The sequence below is a fragment of the Hippopotamus amphibius genome, chromosome 7 (genome assembly GCF_030028045.1).
Source record: "Hippopotamus amphibius kiboko isolate mHipAmp2 chromosome 7, mHipAmp2.hap2, whole genome shotgun sequence".
Lineage (NCBI taxonomy): Eukaryota > Metazoa > Chordata > Mammalia > Artiodactyla > Hippopotamidae > Hippopotamus > Hippopotamus amphibius.
In genome coordinates, this window is record NC_080192.1 from 5,991,762 (window position 1) to 6,013,662 (window position 21,901).

Genomic DNA, 21,901 nt, shown 5'->3' on the forward strand with positions numbered 1-21,901 from the left:
CTAGTCCCTGTTCTAGAGGAGGGGAGAGCAGGTACCTGGGAGGCAGACACATCAGCCTGGCTCCCAGCTCCCTTCCTAGTAGCGGTTTGGGGCCAGCTCTCCTCTCTCACTGTTCTTACCCAACAAGAGGTGTGCTGGTGTTCCTGAGAGGGAGCTGTAGGATCGAGCAGGGGGTCTGTGTGGCGGCAGGGAGGCACCCAGGGGGCGTCGGGAGCCTTCACTGCCTCTCCTTCCTGCCCTGCCTCTGGGTGCACGTTCAGGTCAGAGACCACATCACAATGCAAGGCAGCCCTTCCTGCTGGTAGGACTGGGTTGACATCTGTTGTCCGTCGCCCCATGGCAGGCCCACCTTTGAATAGGTCTCAGTGTGGTGACCTGGGGAAGAAGTTCTGCTCTGTCCCAGGGTGGAGAATGCCAAGTCCATAAACAGCAAAGAAAACACCCAGTTGCGGAGGACAGGCCAGGCGAGCAGACACGTTCCTTCATCTTTCTTGTTTGCAGTCCATGTGCCAAGGGCTTGGTTGGAACTCAGAGAAATAAACAAAATAAGTGTCTTGTGAAGGCTCTTTAAAAATACTCTACCACCAAAACACAGGCCCCAAACCAAAACTGAACCCTGTGCCTAAAAAGGGGCATTATCAACAAATAAGCGTGTCCCAGCGTCTCTAATACAGCGCTTGCTTTGCCAGGAATCTTGCTTCCTTTGGAGCAGTCTGTGCCCTGGGTGGTGATCGGGTCACCCTGGACGCTTGCCGGGCCTGGCTGCGTCTGGACAGATGCTGCAGCGACCCTCCTTTCCCAGCTCCAACAGGCTGTTTATAGTGGTCACTCGCCAGCCCCATGCCTTGCCTGCCCCAGCCCCCTCCCTGGCACCCGCCTCATCCCGACCACATGCAGTTGGAAATAGACTAGCCGGCAGAGAGGGCTTGTGCCCGGCTGGCACTCCTTGTGTGTGGGAAGTAGGTAGCCATGGCAGCCACCCAGCTGCTTGGTCTGGGGTCTTTGGTAAGCCCTCAGGTGTTCCCTTAATGATGGGAGAGGATCCCACGGGCTGCCCTGCCCTGTCCTGGCTCATTTGCTGGCTGCCAAGAGGTACGATCCCAGTGGAGGCATTTGGATGAGCCTTGGGGGAGGCCCTTCTTGCCATTGGAGAAGTCTGGGGTCCTCAGCCTGGCAGCTGGGCTCCAGGCTCTGCCTGCCACTCCAGCCTTGCCTTCTCTCCATGTGAATATGAAGCCTGTCCCCCTGCCCGCTGTGCTTCCTCCCTCCTGGAGGACATCTCCCCTTGCCTGTCCCAAGGGCTCTAGTTCATCCTTCTGCACCTCTTCCGGGGCCTTCCTGGCAGGGTGACTTGGTCCCCACACTGCACGTGGACCAAACTGAGTCACAGTGCTCATCACGCAGAGTTGAAAAGGTCTGTTTACTTCCCCGTCTTCCACACGTGTAATAATTATACAGAAACACTCAGAGAAATCAATAGAAAAGACAGAAGATCATGCCCCCATTAGCTCGCCACCCCAACAGGTCAACAGCTTTCATGTGCTAATGTTCTTGTCTGATACCATCTGTGTGTAGAACTGACTGTACATGGTTATGGTCCTGCAGTGCTGTTTGTATGCCCTCCCCCCACCCCCCGCCCCAGATTCTGTCGGGACTTCTTTCACCATTCATGTGTAATCACATAGACAAGATGTGGGACTGGAATCAGAGTCCAGGATGTGGGGGGCCTGGCAGCCTGTGGGCGCTGAGTGAGAGCTGGTGCCGCTGCTGTGGTGGCCGTCTGGCTGGGAGAAATGATCCATAACCTCTGGGTCAGCACCTGCCCCTGAGTGCCCGTGTCTGCCAGGATACCCTGGCAGACATTGCCCTGCCAGCAGTAAGTAAACGTCATCAGGTCGGGGCAGAGATGGGGCGAGGGGAGGAGGGAACAGCAGATGCGAGAAAGGTGAGAAGGCTCTGTCAGACAAGGAGAGTGGGCTCAGGAGGAGCCGGTGTGTGTAAGACGGTGGCCTGTCAGCAAAGCTACCTGTGCTGATTGCTCTCCGAGTCCACGACCTGGAGGTTTAGACCTGCGGATGTAGGAGTGGAGGGAATCTCCTTTGGCTGCATCTTGGACTCATCAGATGCAAGCCTGGTTCCGAGCCCCTCCTTCGATAGCCTCCAGGACCCTACCTGCTGCTCCAGCCTCACCAAACTCGTGCAGGCGTATACACACACACATACACCCGCAGGAAGCCCACTCCCAAACACACCTCTCCCTGCACTGGTCCCTGCAGTTTAGAGAGAGGCCCCCCTGCCTCTCGGTTCGACCTCCCGATCCCTGGTCTTACCCGGTCTTACCACTTCTCTCCCCCTGGTCGGGCAGCTCCCTGAGGGCAGGCCTTGACCTCCTGCTCACTGCCTATTCCCTGCCTTGTGGAGTGATGAATGAGTGGACAGACACGTGGGACTCATCACAGTTCTCTGGGGGGAAGACATGGGCGGTAGAAAGATGACTGCAGATGAGCCAACGCCTGGAGCAGACACACTCTCGGGCAGGAAATCAGCAAGCTGTGTGCAGAGTGACAGGGATCCAGCAGGGAATGATAAGTGAAAAAGCTTATGGTCTCTGCCCCGGAATCCCACTTCCGGGGATCCATCTGAAGGAAAAATCCGTAAGATAGAAAGGGCCACGGCTATCCAGATGTGTCCCTCACAGGGGAGCTTATTAATGGGGTGAAGAGAAACATTGCACAGAGCGGGGAGGGGTGTCCCTTCCGGCCTGGAAAGCAGCAGGGGAGAAGGACGCCAAGACTCAGCCCCAGCACGACAAGGGCGCCACCTCAGCTGTCAGTGAAGACGGGCGGGAAGGTCATGTACAGAGTGATCCATTACCACTAGCAGAAACTTGGCATGTGAAAAAAGGCAGAAATAAAGTAGATGCTCGTGATTGAGGTTGTAGCTAGAGTGTGAATCCTTTTTTCCCCAGGTTTTTCAAAATTCCTTGTGAATTCAAATTTTTGAATAATAAAAGTCTTATTGGACAAGCGATCGGGACCCATGCTAAGTTCCTGAGGGCAAGAATGCTATGGAAAGGTCGTGCCACAACCTGGGCTGGAAGGGGGTGGGTGCTGGCCGTGGGGAGGCATGCGGTCCTCCTGGTGCTTCAGCCGAGCCCAGTGGTGCCTTGTCCACGAAGCTCCCTGGTGCCCACGTCAGCCTCCACCTCTGCCCCTTTCCAGCCCCCCTCTGCCTGCTACTTTCTTAAAGCGCCAACTCTGTTGGCACGACATCATTGCTCAGTCCTGTTGTAGCTGCGTGACCCCCCAGGCCTGGCAGTGAGAGACTGCTGAGCGTGGGAAGGAACAGGCCAGCTCACAGCCAGCCCGGTGAAGGAGCCGTGGCAGGCTGGGGCGGGAGCCCACGGGAGCCCCCACATTCACAGAGGACTCCCAGGGTCACTGGTGGAGGCCGCAGGCGGGAAGGAGGAAGGGAGCGTGCCACCAGCAAGCCCCCACAGCAGGCTGATAGGTGGAAAGGCCTGGATTTTAGACGCAACAGCTATAGAAGGTGGAAGAAAATGCTGAGCTTAACTGGGAAGATTTGATGCTTGTAGGTTCAGAATTCCAGGCAGTGCCGGTGGTGGGAAATTTATGCTGGGAGCGAGGCATTTGAGCTGGCCAAAGACAGGCGTGACAGACCGGCCGGAGGACCGTGTCCACCAGGGCGGCGTGGGGAGCTCCTGGGCCCGTCTTGATTCTGTGGAGTTTTTCCCAAGTCAGTGGGACTCGCCCTGCCCGCCCCATCCACAGGCCCGGGAGGTAATCGCAGCCAGCTGGGCCTGGTTTATTTCTGAGGATGTTCATTAAGAATCCTGTCAGAGCATTTCCCCGTCTTTTCTTGGAGCTTCTTGCTTTGGTTCCAGGGTCTGTTTGTTTGTTTTTTTCCGCCTTCCCTCTTTCCAGTCCTCCATTCTTATCCCCATCAAAAGAAATTTTTAAAAACTCCAGTGCCTCCCACAGATGTCCAGCCAGGATCACGTTCACAGCTGTGCTGTCAGAGGCCTGAGGGCGGGGGGACAGAAGCGTCCAGCCTCCACCCAGGCTCTGTCACCCGCACATTGGTGACGGAGGACAGGCCGCTCACTGCGGGGAGCTCCCGGTTGTGACACTGCCGCTACTGCGCCGGGCCGAGCCCAAACGGGGCACTGCAATGAGAGTGCCTGGCACAGGGCAGGGGCTCGGGAAACGGGGGTGCCCTTCATCTCCTGCAGCCTCCTCTCCTGCCCGTGCTAGAGAGATTAAAGGAGGAGCTGGTCTTGCCGTAGGTGGCATAGACAAAGGGCGGTGACGTGTCATTCAGGAGGGCATCCCACTGTCTTCAGGCCCCTCCCCCTCCCCCTGCTTCAGTGAGGATGTCTCTTCTTCAGCTGAAGACTTTGGTCCTCTTACTAGTGAAAGCACCCACAAAGCAGGAAGACACTTTGGGCTGCGCCGACTTACCTAGAGCCCCATGTGGCTCCATTTGTTCACTGAGCACAAGTGCTCACAGGCTGGCAGTGCTGAGGGCATCTGCTCCTGCCTCCCCCGAGCTGTCCGCAGGCAGGGCTGTGCTCACCCCCACAGTGGGCTCACTGCTGGGCAAGGCTGAGGCAGCAGGTACGTGAGCGCAGCTCTTCTCCGACCAGCCCTCACCCTGCCCGCCGAGGACCCAGCACTCACTCCTGTCACTCATCCAGGGCTGCCTCGCGGGGCAGCCCCTCCAGGGCCACACAGCCCGCCCCTGATGGGACAGGCCTGCAGCCAGGACCTGCAGCCAGGGCTGCCTCCCCCGACCAGTTCTCAGCCCACAGCTCGGCCCACAGACGCGAGGCATGAGCCCTGTGCACTGTTTAAAACCCCGAGACACCCTCCCTGTTCTCAAGGACTCTGTATTCTCTGGGGAGAGCAGGCCCCAGTGCACGGAAGCTCTGGCTGTAGCGGCTGTGGGCCGTGCTGCCACTTGCTGAGATGGAGAAGGCGAGGGTGGGGCTGGGCTGGGCTTTGCTCTCTCCTGTGCTTGTTGTTGGAGGTGGAGTTAGCAGTGGGCCTTGTTGGGTGTGTCCTGACTGTTGGACACCCAAGCGAGTCTGGAGGATGGTGGAGCGGGCAGGCCCAGAGGCTTGGGCAGTGTTGGCAAGTAAGTGGCTGGAAAAGCCATGGGACAGGGTGACATCTCCTAGGAACAGAGTCTGCAAGGAGCCCAGGCCTCATGGACAGGGCCCCCTCAGGTGCACTGACCTCCCAGGGGCCTGGTGCTGCCCAAGGCTGCTTTAAAGGAGGGATTGTCCATGAAATGGGAGGACGTGTTTGCCAACCACGTGTCTGATAAGGATCTAGAATCTAGGATGTATAAGAACTCTTACAACTCGACACTAAGAAGACAGATAATTTAAAAGTGGGCAGAGGACGTGAATAGGCATTTCTCCATTGTTAAGTGCTGGTAGGCCTGGGCCCTTGAGAGTGCGACCCTGGCCATGAGCAGGTCAGAGCCTACACAGGGAAAGAGCAAGTCCAGGAGCTGAGGCTGCTCTGCTTGGAGACCCGAAGGCCAAGGCAGGACGGAGCGCTCCCTTCCGAGGCAGTTTGTTGTCAGTTTTCCAGCTTGGGATGGACTTTGTCATCCCCCAGACAGTGTTCACGCCTGTGACCCCTGGAGCACTTGTGCTGGCTTTGTTCAACAGTTGTGAGCATGCTTTGGTGGCCTGTGTGTACTGGACACAACTTCAGGTACTATTATCCCTGTTTTATAGAGCAGGAAACCAAGGTCCAAAACAGTAAGCACCATGCCGAAGGTCACACAGCAAGTTACTTACTGAATCTTGTACCCCAGATGGTGTGACTTGCGGGTCAAGAGCTAGGACCCACGGGGAGTGCTCACAGGGGGACACCGTGCAGGTTATTATAAAGTGGGGCTGTCAGTAGCTGGACTTAGGCCGCACACTCCTGGTCCTAGATCTTCAGTGCTGCTCAGCCATCACTGGGAGACCACAGGCAGCAGCTGGGATTGAAGGTGGGGCCCAGATGAGGGATGCAGTGACCAGACCCTGAAGGCCAGCAGCCTCCACAGAGCTCTGGCCTGCCCTGGGCTGGCTCCTTGGGTCTGGGTGTGAGCAGTGGGCTCCCTGGTCTGGAAAGCTGACCCCACCAGTCATGCGCCTCATCTCCCAGCACTGAGCTTGGACTCAGGCCCAGCCTGAGGGGCTCAGTGTCAGAGCAGGGCTGCAACGGGAGACCCTGTGTCTTCCACACACAGCCGATCTGCGGGGGACCCAGGAGCCCCAGAGAAGGCCCCAGCTGTTGCCCAGACCAGGAGGCAGATGGGTCCCAGGAGACTCCAGTCACACCTCCTGCCTGCCGTGCCAGCACCTCCGACAGCTCGGGGAGTGTCTGGATCTGGCAGAACCCAGGCCCCAAAGCTCTAAGACCATGTGTATCTTACCCGAAATCTAATCCATCTGGTTCTCATTTATTTACACTTAACTCATCAGATGCAATTTTGCAAGAGCCGCTCGATAGCCAGGGGCCTTTCTGCCCAAGCCTCCTTCTGAAAGCAGCCGGGGAGGGCTGAGGCCTCAGCCCTTGGGGACCAGGAGGGAGCACTCAGGGTTGGAGGTTGAGTTTGGTTTCTGAGATGGGCCAGTGCCTCTGCCTTTGTTCCCGGACCCTGTTGGGAGCCGGGCACAGGGCCTGACACACAGTAGGCTCTTGGCAGCCAGGAGAACATGGGTGGGGCTCAGGCAGAACACAGAGTCTCTGTTTGAAATTGTGAGGCGCTCATGGGAGACACAAAGCAACCAAAGCTGGATCCAGAAGTAATTTTTAGTTGTTATAAATAACTGCAAACCTGGATTCTTGGTCCAAAGTAGGGCAAACAGTCAGCTATTAATAAAAACAAACACCAACACCTTGGGCCAAAAAGCAGACCTCATGGGCAAACCACAGTCCTGCCTGCAGAGGCCCTTCAGAAGCAGGTCGACCTGGAGCGCCTTCTTGCTGGAAAACCACTGCGTCCATCACCACACATGGGCCTATCCCAGACGCGACCCTTCAGCAGCTGGCGGGGGCTAGGGGTGGCCTTCTCCCTGTGAGTGGCGAGCAGAAATGGGCAGAAGTCAGCGCTGAGGTCTGTCTCTCCAGCACCAGACCTCTGCTTGTGCAGGGCACTGCAGAGTGAGGCTGGGCACCTGACCCCAGACACCTTGTTTGGACTTGATCTTTGGTGCCAGGGTGCTGTGTCCTGATCTGACTAGAGTTGTCACAGTGGCCACTGAGATTGGCAGGGAGAAGCTAGAGGTTGGGTGGTCCAGGGGGAGCACGTGGACGCCTGCAGGGAGAGTCTGAGGCCCAAGGCAAGGCTGTGCCCTGGGAGCAGAGGCAGGACAGACGGGCAAGGCGATGAGGGAAAGTCACCAGCCTTGGTGACTGCTTGGGTGTGGGACGCATGGAGGGAGGGGGCTTCTTGGGCCAAGGTGGCTGGGGCAGGGCGGGCAGAGCTGGAGCGAGGCCCCTCTTTGGTGCCTTTGTCCCCCTCCCTCCCTCCCACCTTCCGTCCTCACTGTGCACCCGGCTGGGGAGCAGGCTCCGCAGAGCACAGGCCATGTGTCTTTTACCCCGGACCGCATGGGACGATCTGTTTCAGAGGGTGTCTCCCAACCCCGCCAGCCAAGGCCCCCAAGGCCCCGCTTCTTCTCCATGCCGGCACCCTGGCCTGCCACGCCCACCCCTGAGCCAGAAGAGCGGGGGCTCCGGCACTCGGGGAGGCACAGCTGAAGGTACATCTGCGTGTTAGAGGGGGGAGCACGTTCTCCCAGGGAGGCTAAAGGCTGGGACCTTCCAGAGGGTGACCTGGCTGCTCCGAGCTGCCCCCGATGAGCTCTGTGCCAGACCCCCATAGCGCTGGAGCCTCGGAGTCCTTTCTCCACACGCTGTCCTTCTGTTGCCAGTTAAAAGGGTTTCCCGAGAGGAACCTCCTAGAGTCTGAACCCTCGGGGCCTCCTCTCTGCTTTGTAGCCAAGTCCCTGTGCCGAGGAGCTCCCTGCCTCCTGGGAACATGCAGCTGTGGCCATAAATCACGATGAAGGACCACGAGCTGCCAGCAGGACTGAGAGGCGGATGGCTCCCCCATCCCACTCAGGGCCCGCTCGGGGATCGTGGCTCGTGGACTGGAGATAGGCTTCTTCGGGGCATTGGTCGTTGGTAACACTCCGGCTTGTCAGGCACACAGGTGTTCTTCCCCAGGGACTGTCCCCTCTGCCAGCAGGACTGGTGGGAACAGGGGCCAGAGCACCCAGACGGGGCTGGGTTTGGGAGAGCCCTGGTGGAATCTTCTCCAGGAGGGATGTGCAGGCCACAAAGCTTCCAGAACTCCTCTGCTGCCCGGGTAGTCGCAGGCCCTTCTCCACCTCTGCCCTGCTTCGCACCTTCCACAGGACTTTGCTTCCATAGCTCTTCCTCCTTGTCCTCCAGCCTCAGGTCACAGACCTCCCTACCCTCGCTCCCATCGCTTCCTCCGCGGAGCCTCCACCTCTGTGCTCGGGCCTCACACGCTGGCGGCTCAGCGAGCAGGGGCTTAACCAGCGGTATTCACTTCAGGACCCCTGGCAGCTTGCGGGCAGTGGCGCACATAGCAGGTGCACAGTGTTTGCAGAGCGAATGGACAAAAGTGTTTCCAGTGGATTTCAAAGGCAAGAAGAACTTCTGTCTGGACGAGGAGAGAGAGGGCGTCCCAGGAAGAGGTGCACGTGAAGGCCCATGTGATTGACAGGGGCGTTCAGAGAACAGCAGGAGCTGGAGGGGCTGCTGGGGAGGTGGGCAGGCTGTGGAGAGCCATGATGGAGCCCCTCAGCCTGCCCAGAAGGAACCGGGCTGGCGCCCTGCCCCAGGGGACTGGCCTCGTGGGGTAGAGCTGCCTGTCCGCAGGGTGCACAAGCACGCATGTGCCACTCGGTTTATCCCGAGTGTGCTCACTCCTGGGCACCCTCTCAGCCCGACCCTCTGCTGGGTGCAGGGATGTGCAGGAAACACAGGTCTGTCGTCAGCCCAGGGCGGAGACAGGATGGCCAAGCCCGAGGTCCAGGGCCGAGGAAGAAAGTGAACAAAGGTCCCCTCGGTCTGGGAGCCAGAGACCAGCAAATTCTGTCCAGCACCGGGGAGCCTTCGGAGAGGAGGGGGCTTTCACCCTGAGTTTTGGACATGTGGGGCCGGGGGAGGATTGTAAGCACAAACCCCCGGGGCGCGGACTCGCCTCGCTGCCACGCCTGCGCTCGAAGCACCCTCACTCAGAGAAGCCAGGTCGTGGGAAGGTAGGGGAAGGGCCTTGGAGCCAGCCTCGCTGGGCCTCCCCGCCTCCCTCCGCCCGTTCACAGCGCTGCGCAGGTCTCGTCCTTCTCAGCCTCTCCTCTGAGAATCGGCATCATCCGGGCCACGCTCCCCGCGTGGAGCTGCTGTGCAGACGCGTTAAGGCAGGGCCTGAGCCCCCAGCGGGGCCTGGCCAGCAGTGAGGGCTATTATTGATGATAATAAGGCTGCCAGCCCCCCCCATTCAGTCCTGATGCTCGTGTAGGGGGTGGGGGGCACCCACACGGGGGGCCATCAGTGCATGGAGAAGTCAGTTCCCCAGGAGAGAAGGAAGAGGACCGCGTGTGTCTCCTGCACTCCAGGAGGGCTTCCCGAGGACACCGCCTGAGTTCCTGCTGTGGACGAGACCTGGGCACCTCCCACCGGCCACAGGCCAGGGGCAGAACTCAGGCTGTCTGACTCCCGGGTGCAGGCTCCCTCCTTGCCGTGGGGCACCTCTTTAACAGGACGTGCCAAGTCCTTAGGAGCCAAGCAGCAGTGTGTGCCGGGCTCGCCCCCGTCAGGAGGGCTGAGGAGCTGAGTAATTCCCACGGTGCTGTGCTGGGCCTGCTCAGGGCCTTCAGGGGAATCCAGTCTGTCCTAGGCCAGCGGGCAGGCATCTCAAGGACTCAACTGCCGCCCGCTCCCCCCCCCACCCCACCCCCCGCTGGTCACTATTCAGGCCTCACGGTGGGTCCCATGTGGAGGGCTAGAGACACAGGGGTCTGAGGGGTATGAGGTGGGCCTTAGGCCCTTCATCGAGTCCCTGGAGAGGTTGGTGATGACTGCAGGCTACCCAAAGAGATTCTGAGGCTATGATTTCCTGCCCAGCTTGGGGGAGGCCTTGGGCTGCAGTGGAAAAAGGGTACAGAGCAGGCAGCCCCCTCTTCCCTCCTGCTCCATCTTGGGGCTTTATCATTTGGGAATGGGGAAAAGAAATGTGTACATGGCTTCACATTTGTTTCAAATTATTCATCAGTGTTGGGGAGCCATTGTTCCCTGCTCGTGTAAACTGCGCCGTCCCGAGGCCCAGCCCCCCGGCCAGCTCACGGAGGCTTTGTGATGTGTGACGTCACTGCCCTTTGGTTCCTAGCTTCCACTGAGGTGAGGAGGTGGGCCAGGCCAGGCCGGTGGCACCAGGGAGTTCACCGACAGTGGGGTCGAAGGAGTGTTTCCACACTATGAATTCAGTATTTGAGGGCCTATATCTGTTCTGTTTGTGTTACCAATGGAACCTTTACTAGGGCTGGGGAAGTTGAGGTACAGAGCAAAGAATCTGAGAGCCCTAGGAAGAGCCTCAAAGAATGCGACTTGAAGGAGGTCTGGACGGAGTCCCAGGGGCAGCTCCCTGTGTTCAAATCGCACCGTTATGTGTGTGCTGGCTCATGGGCATCGGAGCCTCTGGCGGGTGCTGCTGGGATGGAGATGGGGCCGCGCCGGTGTGCTGGGGCCCTCCTTCGTTGCTCGTGGCACGCTGGCTCCGGCTTTGCGTTTGTAGCTGGGGTTCGCAGACATGTTCAAGGTGACACCCAGCTTGAGTTCGTCTCAAGAGTAGCCGGTTCTTCATCACCTCAGTCTGAACACACTTGTGGGTGTGGCCAGCTTAGCAGGGGGCCCAAAGGCACGTGCTCAGGAGCTAGACAGCAGGTTTGAGTCCTGCCTTTGCCCCAAGCAGCCGTGTGACTTTGCCTGTTCCTTCAGCTCTCTGTGCCTCAGTGTCCTCATCTGTAAAATGGAGTCGGCAACACAACCTGTCATTCAAGGTTGCTGCAAGGATCAAGTGCGTGAATGGAGTGAGGCCCCGTGCCTGACACGCAATGAACACCCAGGGAAGGTTCGCTCTGTGTTGTTATTAATAGGATGAGCAGGACACAGTGCCTGGCTCAGAGCTGTTGACAGTCTAGTACAGGCAGGGACAGACCCCCAGAGGCAGACCCCACTGTGGTGTGGAGGGGAGGTGCCCCCAGCAAAGGTGACCCTGGCACTGGGCCTTTAGGGAGCCATCAGTCAGACTTGTTGAGTGGAGAAAGGTCCCTCTCCAACCTTCCCAGCTCCCCGGGGGTCCGCTCTCAGTCTCTTCTCAGCAGGAGCCACCTTTCCTGCTTTAGCGGTAACTGTTGGTGGCTTCTAGAGTTCAGAGCACTGCCTCCCTCCTGGCTGCCACGCGGCTGACATTTGAGCCTGCGGGAGAGCGAGGACCTGCCTCGCTGTCGGCCTCAAAAGCGGCCGCATGGTCTCGTGGGTGGTGAAGTGGTCTGTTGTCCCTGAGCCTAAGAAGGGCCCAGTGGACATAGCGCCAGCACTGAGTCCTCCCCTAGTTCAGTGCAGGTCAGTCTGCCTGATTCTGTACCTTTTCACATCCTTTTGGTTCCAGGAAAAAAATGACTATGTGTTACAAAGAACCGTTTAAAAAGTTCAGTGCCAAAGTGAGTGTGTGTGTGTGGGTGTGCGCGGGATTGGCTCAAAGCAGCCAGTAGCTCACGTTGCCTTTGTGGTTTCATATATTTGCCTATTAAAGTGACAATAAGACATGGCGCATTAAGGTTTAAGAAGCCCTTCTTTCATTAAACAAACTGACAGTGTGGGGGTTATGACTTCAGTAATCGAAACATGCTGTTCTGTTCAAGACCAGAACTCCATAAAGACTCTTTTCAGCCAATAGCACCCTTTGTGCCAGCAGCCTCTGGTCAAAACCAAGTGTCAGCCCTGAGGTCTGGTCTCTCCCAGCGAGCGGGAAAGACCGCCTGGCAGCCTTCCACAGCAGTCTTGGCAGCCAGAGGTCAGGGCCTTTTAAAAACCTCCCTTTCTCTGGGCTTTTGAAATCAATTTGCGAGGCAGAAAGCAGGCTGCCCTGGCCTCCAGCCTCTCTCTAGCTGCAAGTTCTGTGCTGCTGGTTGTAAATCTGAGGTGTGATCGAAGAAAGGGGATGGTGGGATTTGGCCGGCAAGGCTCTGCAAGTCGGGGGTAGACAGGGCTGGTTGCAAGTCTTCCTGGAGAGGGAGGGTTACGTGACATCAGTGAGAGCCCAGGTTTGGGAGGCGGACCACCAGGTTTGAATCCTGCCTCTGGGGGACGCCGGACAGGTCATTTGGCCTCTCCGTACCTCAGTTTACTCATCTATAAAATAGGCCAGCACCTGGATCTGACGTATAGGGTTTCCGTGAGAATTAGAGACGTTGATGCAGGTAAGATCCTCGGCGTAGTGGAGGGCACACAGGAAAGCCAGGGCCAGCAGCACACCGTCTGCCCCTGCGGAGTGACCCCCTGAAGTACCGCTGCAGCGTCTCCCCACGGGGTACCACCGCGGCTACCTCTGCAGGATCGCCCTGCAGCCGGGGGAGCCGACGGCGTCCGTGTCCTCCCAGCTCCAGGTGTGAGTCCCCTCGTCCCCTTCTCTTGCTCCCCTTGCAGATGTGGACGAGTGCCAGGACAGCAACGGCGGCTGCCAGCAGGCCTGCGTTAATGCCGTGGGCAGCTACGAGTGTCGGTGCCACAGCGGCTTTTTCCTCAGCGACAACCAGCACACCTGCATCCACCGCTCCAGTGGTGAGTCCTGCCCGCGCTGCCCAGCCACGCCCCCGCCCCGGCGGAAACAGGCGGCCCCTGGGAACCTCCTCTCCACATCTCGATTCTGGGGGCCTCAGGGTCAAGGCAGGCAACTTTGGTGGTGGCCGGAATGGCTGTTCTGTGCTTCTGCTGTTGGTTCTGCGGGGACCCCTCCCAGCTCCCTCCCTCTGCCCCTACAGCACGGCTGTTGGTGTTTCTGGTGTGTTTCTGTGGAGGTGAGATGGGGCCACCGATAGCCAGATGTGACCAGGGAAGCTGTTTTCCATTCTGGGCTGGGGGCTGGCTGTGGCCAGGAGGCGTTGGCCCTGTTCCCCGTGGTCTGCTCCCCCAGGGGGCTCGAGGCCTGAGCAGCCCGAGAGCTGGCTTCTCAGTCTCTTGCGTGTTCCCTGGGTCACCCAGCCAGCAGAAGGTCCTGTGGTCAGGCGCCTGCTGCTCTGAGCAGGCCCGGTGGGATGGCAGGCCGGCTTGGGGCAGGGCAGAGGGTCGGACGGGGAAGACTCTTTGCCAGCCGGCGTGCCTGGGGAGCCTGCGGCAGCCGCAGGCTGGGACAGAGCCTGGCCTCCCGCTGAGCCCAGCAGGTAAAAGTCCTTGGTGTCAGGGCAGTGGTGGTCAGTTTGGGCCCAAAGCAGCAGGGCTGTGAAATGGGACAGCTGCCAGAAGCCAGGACCCCCGTGCTCAGAGGGGAGGGGCTTCCCGGCAGAGGGCACAGCCCCTTGGGAGGCACGAAGGCACATCTAGGTTAGGATGATGGCAAGGCCCAGAGTCTCGAGGCGGGCTGTGTGCTGCAGCGGAGCGGCCATGTGCTCCGGCGGCCTGGCTGTTCCGCACATTCAAGGGCGTAGGTGCGGAAGGAGGACCAGACGGCCCCATGGCCCCAGCCCCAGCCTCTCCCCCTCACTGACCCTAGATGAGGAGGAGGTCCTGGAGGGGCCTCCTGTAAGGGCCTCGTCTCTGGTCCAGGGCCTGCTTCACACTGAAAGGCAGGGAATAAAAAGGGCAGGCACTGGGCTCCCGGTCGGCCCAACCAGGTGTGATTCCAGCTCTGCCACTCCCTAGCTGGGAGCCCTTCCTCAGGCAGCCCTGCGGCTCTGAACCTCAACTTCCGCAACTGCAAAGTGGGGCCGCCGTGTTGACCCGGGAAGGTCTTTGGTGGATGGAACCAGATCCTCAGAGTAAAGGGCCAGCCTGCACTAAAGCGAACAGAAGCTGTGAGGTGAGACCTGGGGGCCCTGGGTGTGATTCTTATTTGAAAACAGTTCTTGAGATAGAAAAGGAAAAAAAAAAACATTTAAGAAGTACAAAATCCAGGGTAATGAAGCAGAACTACTTTACTGGACTCCTTAGAATTCTTGGTGTTTGTTTAGGCAGTTTCCTCAAAGACAAGACAGCCGGATAATCCCCAGCCCTGCCGTGTCCCCAGTAGGACAGAAAGGCCGAGCCCCACGGTCCTGGGCGCCTGCCCCAGGCACGTGGTCCGGACTTCCACGGCGCCGGAGAAGACCTCCCAGCTGTGGGGCTGTGGGGTCGAGCGGCCCACAGTGAGGACCCTGGCCCCAAATCGAGTTTTATAAAAAAGCAGATTTATGAGGCAGGGAGTGAGTGTTGTTGGCGGGAAGGGAATCCTGCTTTCATCGAGGAGAGGGGCTTACAGGGTGACGACCGCTCTGCGCGAGCTGTAAAGTCCCTGAGGCCAGGGTGGCCTGAGCCCTCTGCAGCAGGGTTGTGTGTGCTCCGTTCCTGTGAAGAGCAGCTTTCCCAGGAGCTGGGCTCCAGGCGAAGCTGCGCCCCTGCTTGAGAGGAGGCAGGGCAGGAAGGGGGAGCAGCTGGATGCAGGACAGCGACCTGGTCCTGTTTGGAACCAGGTCCCGGTTTGGCCTGTGAGCGTCGGTTACACTAAGGATGTTACGCAGCAAACCTCAGCGTCAGCCGGAGGGGGGCGGGGGCAGCGGGGGGGGGGGGGGGGGACACGATGATATGGGGGCAGCAACAGTGGCTGCTGGGGGATCTGGCGCTTCCTCTGGGCTGGGCCCTCACAGCAGCCTGTGAGGCGGGGATATTATGACCCCATGACAGGTGAGGAAGCGTAAAAGCCCAGTCACGTCAGGGGACCTGCCTGAGGTCATACCACAGGGACGTGACTGTCAGGATTCCAGCCCAGGTCGCTAGCTGTGACGTGATGAGGCCGGTAAGGAAAGAAATCAGGTGTAGAAGTAGACGGGCGCTGCGGGCCTCTTTGAAGAAGCCGCCTGTGAGCTGAAATGGGACGAGGAGGAAGAGCAGCTGCTGGGCCAGGGCGGGGGCGGGGGCCGGTGGGTGTGAAGGCCCTGAGGTGGGAATGGACCAGACTCCCTGGAAACGCAGAATGAAGGGCGGGATGGTGGGCACAGAGAGCCCAGGATGAGGGGCGCTTGGCAGGGGCCAGATGTGATGAGGCTGGTGGAACGTGGGCAGGCGTTTGGGTTTCGTGCAGGGGGCGGCTGGGGAAGCAGAGGCGGGGAAATGCGGCTGGAGGGGGGGGTGCAGGACAGCCGGGGAAACCGGTGCTGCAGGGGCTGGGCCTCACAGTAGTCGTGCAGTGGAGCCTGGAGCCCTCGGGCCTCACCCCACTCGAAGGCCTGGGTGGCCAGACCCGGATTTGTAGGTGAAGCCAGAAATCTAGATTTAACCACAATACAGGCGTGGGAGACTCAACCCCAATCTACGTTAACACCAGCACATGGGTTAAAGACGTCCCTTCTCTCCTTAGGACTTTTGTGTCAATCTCTTAATTTTTTTTAATAACAAATCAGAATTTTTTTTAATTAATTTCATTTATTGGCTGCATTGGGTGTTTGTTGCTGCACGTGGGCTTTCTCTAGTTGTGGTGAGGGGGGGCTCCTCTTCCTTGCGGTGCGTGGGCTTCTCATTACAGTGGCTTCTCTTGTTGTGGAGCACAGGCTCTAGGCACATGGGCTTTAGTAGTTGCGGCACGCAGGCTCAATAGTTGTGGCCCTTGGGCTCCAGAGCGCAGGCTCGGTAGCTGTGGCGCACGGGCTTAGTTGCTCTGCAGCATGTGGGATCTTCCTGGACCAGGGCTCGAACCCGTGTGCCCTGGATTGGCAGGTGGGTTCTTAACCACTGTGCCACCAGGGAAGTCCCAATCTCTTAATTTTTAAACCTGGGCAATGAATCGACCTAAAAAACAGGAGACAACTTCTTGGATACCTGCTAAAGAACAAGTGGCAGCATTTCCAGGGTTCCCCAAGGCTCTGTGGACGGTCTGAAGAGGACAGGACAAGTGCATAGGACGTGGGCCAACCACTCATCAGTGCCTGTGAGTGGGGACGGGCCTGGGTGACTGGACACGCTGCTGCCTCCTGAGCATCTGTCTGTTGCCATGACAGTTGCGCATCATGATTGGGTGTTAACTGCAGTGGTGATTGTTAGAGCTCAGAATCAGAGTATGTCTGGGGTGCTGAGACCCAGTGGCCTCCGTTCCCCAAATCAGACTCTTCCTAATGCCTGTCAGCCCCTTGGAGCCTCCCCTGAGCTGAGTTTGATTCGAGGGGACCAGACACATGAGCAGGGTCAGCCAGGGTCAGTCCAGGCTCCTGGCAGAGAAACAAGGTCACGGGGCTCAGCCCTTCTGAGCGGCCCCGCCTCCTAGGTGCAGGCACACACCCTGGCCCGAGGCATGTGGATCCGGCCAGGCTGGGGTTGGGGGCTTTAGGTTCTCAGCCATTCTATCTCCACTGGTCACGTGGCCTCTGCAGTTACTCCTGCCTCTCTGGGTCTCCTGCTCTATAAATTGGGACCAGTAATCCGTCCCAGGTGAGTGAGGGCGCTGTTAGGAGAAGTGCTTTGAAGGGCTCAAGGGCAATGCCTGCCCTAGGGGTGGCAACTCACATACTTGATTTGGGGACATTAGCCGTTCCTCTGTCCCAGCTCCGGGTGGGAGGGGACCCAGGGCTGTTGAGATCCGTGGCCTGTCTCTCTCTGCTCAGCACTTCCGGGAGCTGGTTCTGGTACCATCACAGCCCACACTCACTTTCCACTCAGCCTCTGGCCCAGCAAGCTCGCTCTCCCACCCCACAGCCTGGGGCAGCCAGGCCAGGCCACTCCCAGGTTCCGCTGCCCCATCGTGGTCATGTGCCCCGGGGGCATCCCCAATCCTGGAGCAGATGGGCCACCAAGCAGCTAGCATGTTCGAGCTCTCTCCCCTTCCCGTGCCTGCTTTTTTTAAAAAAAAAAACTTGTCATATCTACGCTCCAAGGAGGTGTTGACTCCTGGATGAACTTTTCCCTTTCTTTCCAGTGAAGAATTCTTTCTTTCAGTCTGAGCAAAATTGACTTGGAGAGGAGAAGCAGCCCCAAAGGTCTGATGAGCTGCATGATGGCAGGTCACGCTTCCATTCATTTGTGTGCCAGGTGGCACCTGGTCCCCAGGATCCCCCTGTGAGCAAAAGCAGGCATGGTCCCTGCGAAGCTTTCCTTCTAGAAAGGGGAGTAAATGCTAAATAAGGATCCTGGGAGTTCCCTTATAATAATGAGCTGACAAAAACTCTCTGGAGGGAGGGACCTGGGGCTCCCAGGGGCTCTAGCGTGGCCGTCTGAACAGGGGAGAAGGTAATGGGATGGTCCCCTGGCCAGCCCGGTGGAGGACTGCTCCCTCGCTGGCACTGATCCTGGGCCCCCACCGTTTGCTACCGCAGTGGGTTTGAGATGTGTGTGCCCCTCCCCCACGCAGGAAGCTGTCCGGCACAGCTGGGCTCTGAAGCCTCACCAAATGCCGACAGTGGTCTGATCTGCGTTGATGGTGGAAGGCACCAGAGTGAGAGGAAGTGTCACATTGTCCCCGCAGTCGTAGGAAGCAGGACAGGCTGGCAAGGGGGCTTAAGGGCTGTACATGTCAAAGTCCAGCCCTGAGGGCCCTTTGGCACCGAGGAGACCTGTCATCTGTGTGTCAGGCCATGATTAGGAGCACAGGTTCCAGGACCCCACAGTCTAGGCTGGAGTCCCAGCTCCACCCCCCATCATCTGTGTGACCTTGAGGAAGTCACTTAACCTCCCCGTGCCTAGTCTGTAAAATGGGGCGAGTACTTACTTCATAGAGTTAAAAAGATACTGCGAGGAAAATTTCAGTAAGTGTGGGCTCTTATGATTGTTATTTGTCACAGATGAGGCAGCAGGCCCAGGGCAGGGCGTCACCCTCTCTGGGCCGGTTTCCAGAGCCAGCAGCAGAGTCCGGGCCTCCGCACACTGAGCAAGCCTCTCCTGACGCTCTGGCTGCTGGCTGAAGCCTGAGCTTCAGCCGAGGGTGGGGAGGCCATCGGCAGTCAGGCCTCACCCTCAGGGACCTCTCCTCCGAGGGGTCAGCCAGCAGCCCTTGCACCTGGGCTCATATGTGCTCGCTCGGGGCAGCACACGCCCGTCAAGACAACCGTTCATCCAGCACCGGCGCGCGTGCCCCTTGACCCGCCTAGGGCTGCAGAGGTCAGCCCGGCCTCTGCTCTCCAGGAGTGCCCAGCCTCATCCTCCCTGTGGAGGTTTGAGCAGTGTGCCAGGCCCCTGCTGGGCGCAGGCAGTCGGGAACCAAGGCGTACAGAGGGCCTTGGGCCTCCGTGTGCCCCTGCTGCTCCCCTGCCCAGGGTGCCCCCCCGCACCCTGTCTGGTGCCCCACTCAGCCCTGGTGAGGCCCACTCACTGCACCGCCTGTCCTGAGCCAGACCCAGGCAGCGCTGTCAGGCGCTGCCTCCTCTGTGCTCAGAGGACCGCCTGTCTCCCCCGCACCGTGGCTGGCTGCCAAAGGCAGTTTTCTACCTGCTGCCTGCGTCCCTGCAGCCTGGGAGCTCCTTGTGGGCAGGGACCGTGTTCCCCACATCTCTGTATCCTGTGCTGACCCGGGGCCCATGGCAAAGGCCCGAGGGAGGAAGGGGGGGTGATGCTCACTTCTTGGGGGCTCCCTGGGCTTGAGGCACTCCGCATCCTCGAGTTGTGCAGGTAGGTTCCTGGTCAGCACGTGCTAGTGGACGCTGTGGCCTGTCCAGGCACTGGGCTGAGTGGTAGAGCCCAGAGTCTCTGAGAGGCCGTTGCACAGTTGGCTGCACAGCGAAGCCCTGCTGTGCTGCCTCCTTTCCCGTGTCAGATGCGCTGGAACTGGCCTCAGGGCAGCTGAGCATCCGTGTCCCTGCAAGGCCGAGGCCTGTGCAGAGCAGATGCCAGGCTGGCATTCTCCCAGCAGGGGCATCACAGATTTACCTGAGTGCGTTTAATGTTCCATTTAATGTCCTTCTGAGACTGTTTAAATGCACGTATAAATATGGGTAGGAAACTGAACTGCCTGCCCCCCGCCGGCACTCCCTGTGGCACTCAGGCCTGCGTTTTCACAAAGCTTAAGCTTTGGCATCAAGGATAACACTGGCTCCAAGCAAAATCGGAGGTGGGAGCCAGGAACAGGGAAGCCGGCTCCTTTTGCGTTAAGTGACTGTGGTGATGGTGGGAGCTGCGTGTCCTGCGGGCTCGCTGCCTGCCGGGCACGGCGATGCACTTTTCACACACCAGCACGTGGCATCCGTACAGAAACTGGGGCACGGAGAGGCTAGGAAACTTACCCAAGGAGGCCGCCCGCGGCTCAGCAGGACCCGTGCTCTGGCGGGCTGGCCTCTGAGCCTGGGCAGCCTATGGGAGGGTGCCGACGAGGCGTGCGCCCCTCCGTGCAGCCGGCCCAGGCGGGGTGAGGCCTGGGAGCAGGGACACCTCCCCGACTGCCACCACCCCGCGTTTCCACAGGTGCAAGCGTCCCAGGTACCAAGTGTGCCTCTTCAAGCGCCAAGAGTTCAGAAACATTTCGTGGAGATTTCCTGAGATGGCCCGCCCACTTCCCTTCTCTCTTCTGGGGAGCAGCCTACGCTGGCCAGGCCTCTTTTCCCTGCAATTCATGATTCTTGTTGTGAACTCAGTGACCGAGACAGCCACTCCCCGAGGGCCAGAGAGCGCCCGTTAACGCCTGTGCCCGTGCTGAGTGGCCCAGCTTCTGGGCTGGAAGTAATGCTTCTGATACTGCCGTTGTGTGCCGTGCGCACCCCTGTCCGTAGGGGTGTTGCTGGGGAACCGGCAGCCCGGGGTCCACACGCACACGCGGAGACGATGGGAGACGGGGGTCCCGGCTTCTCGGGAAAGGGCTTGGGCTCTGCCACAGCCGTTTGGTCACAAGAGCCGTCTTCACCTATTTCCGAGTTTGCAGGTGTGCTCTGGGGGACTGTGCAAGAGCACCTCTCAAATTAGAGTTCATCGTTTGCTGATCAGACCCCTGCGTGAAGTGTTCTTAGGATCTGTTCATTTTACCTGTAAGTTTGTACCCACGTGTAACAAGAGACAAAACAATAGGATTTTTGAAACTTTTTATTTTGAAATAATTATAGAGTCATAAGAAAACACAAAAATAGTAAGGTGAGCTCCTACATACCCTTCACCCAGTTTCCCCCAGCGGTCACATCTTACATCACTAGAGAGCAGTATGGACGCCAGGACGTTGGCATTAGCACGATGTACTCAGATGGGTCTGGGCTGCTTTATCACCTGTGGATTCATGTCACCACCTCGGCGATCAAGAATTAGCATTTTCACGATAAATGAACAGCTAAGTGCTCGTCCAAGCACATGTGAGCACTTCACCTGTCTTAACTGGGGGCTGTATAAGTTACTGTTCAAACAGCACACTTGAGACGGAAGGGAGGCGCTATTCATTGTGACAGGGCAGCAGGTATAAACTGGGACCGTCCCAAGCAAATCGAGACATACGGTCACCCTAACATGACCTCATTCAACCGCTCGAACCCTACAGGGTAGGTACTATTACTCCCATGAGCAGATGGCAGATAACAGGGGCAAACAATGCGCCCAGGGTCACGTGGGCCCCAGGGGAAGTGCCAGGACTGGCACCCAGGCAGTCTGGGTTCACATCATGCCCACCTTCTGTGGCTGCCTCTCCGTGGTTACAGAGACCACAGCTATCTCGTGCCTCACCCCTTCTTTGGTCAGGCATGGAAACTGGGTTCTAAAGAGAAGAGGGACTTCCTCACCCAATGTGCTGGTCAGCCTGGCGTGGGTTGTGAGGCTTACATCTGCACCCTGGGCATGGTGTGGCGTGCAGGGTGGTCAGTCTGGGCCCTGGGCCCCAGTGCTGAGGGGCGCGGCCGGCAGCCTGTTCAGGTCACAGGGAATTTAGTTCCGCCTGGGGGCTGGGAGCCTAGGGGAGGTGGAGAGGGATCGAAGAAGCCCCTGAGGGCGGGTGGCCTCTGAAGGAGCTGAAGAGTGGAGCGTGGGCAGCGTGGCCAGGGGCTCTGGGGGGATTGGGTGGCAGTGATGGGAAGGAGAGGGTGAGAGGCTGGCAGGGCCATCTGGGTCCAGACCTGAGTTAAGAGAATGGATAGGAGGCAGCTGACATTGAAAAACAACTGGGAGTGGGGCTCTGAAGATAGAGAGGCGGAAACCCTAAGCAGAGGCGCAGTGACACCCTCTCTGGGCCCGAGTTCTGGGATGGTGTCTGAGCAGGGAGGGCCCTCAGCCATTCTCGCCCTCCAGCGCCGCCTGACTGAGGAGATTCTGGCAGTGCCTGGTGGACTGGATGCCAGCGTTGGTCCTGACCGCAGGTCATTTCTGCACGTCACGCAGCCTCGTTGGAGAGGAAGGCAGGCTCGGGTTCGGGCCCCTCCCCTGCGGCTGAGACTTTTCTCATGGGGCTGCTTTTAGACTCCGGGTCTGCTGCCGCTCCGCCCCCAGCGCCCTTCCCGTCTTTTCACCCTGCGGTCGTCCCGCTGCTCTTCACCGCCGGGGCCCTTCATTCAGGCCGGCCCGGCCTCTCGCCTCTGGCCAGAGGTTCTCTGCCATCTAAGGTTCCAACTTTGTTCTGGTGGCCAGAAGAGTCAGTGTCCCCACAGCCTTCCTTGCCCATTGGAGAGAGCGGGTCCTGGAGCCTGAAACCAGACCCAAAGCTGCTG

General features: G+C 58.9%; 1 protein-coding gene across 2 annotated transcripts in view; it reads left to right on the top strand.

Moving 5' to 3' along the window:
• SCUBE1 (signal peptide, CUB domain and EGF like domain containing 1) overlaps nt 1–21,901 on the top strand; it is a 129,885-nt gene that overhangs the window by 32,761 nt on the left and 75,223 nt on the right. For both annotated transcript variants that reach the window (XM_057743135.1, XM_057743136.1), the window contains exon 4: nt 12,768–12,902. In XM_057743135.1, the coding sequence (XP_057599118.1) occupies nt 12,768–12,902 (135 nt within the window). The remainder of the gene's footprint in view (nt 1–12,767; nt 12,903–21,901) is intronic.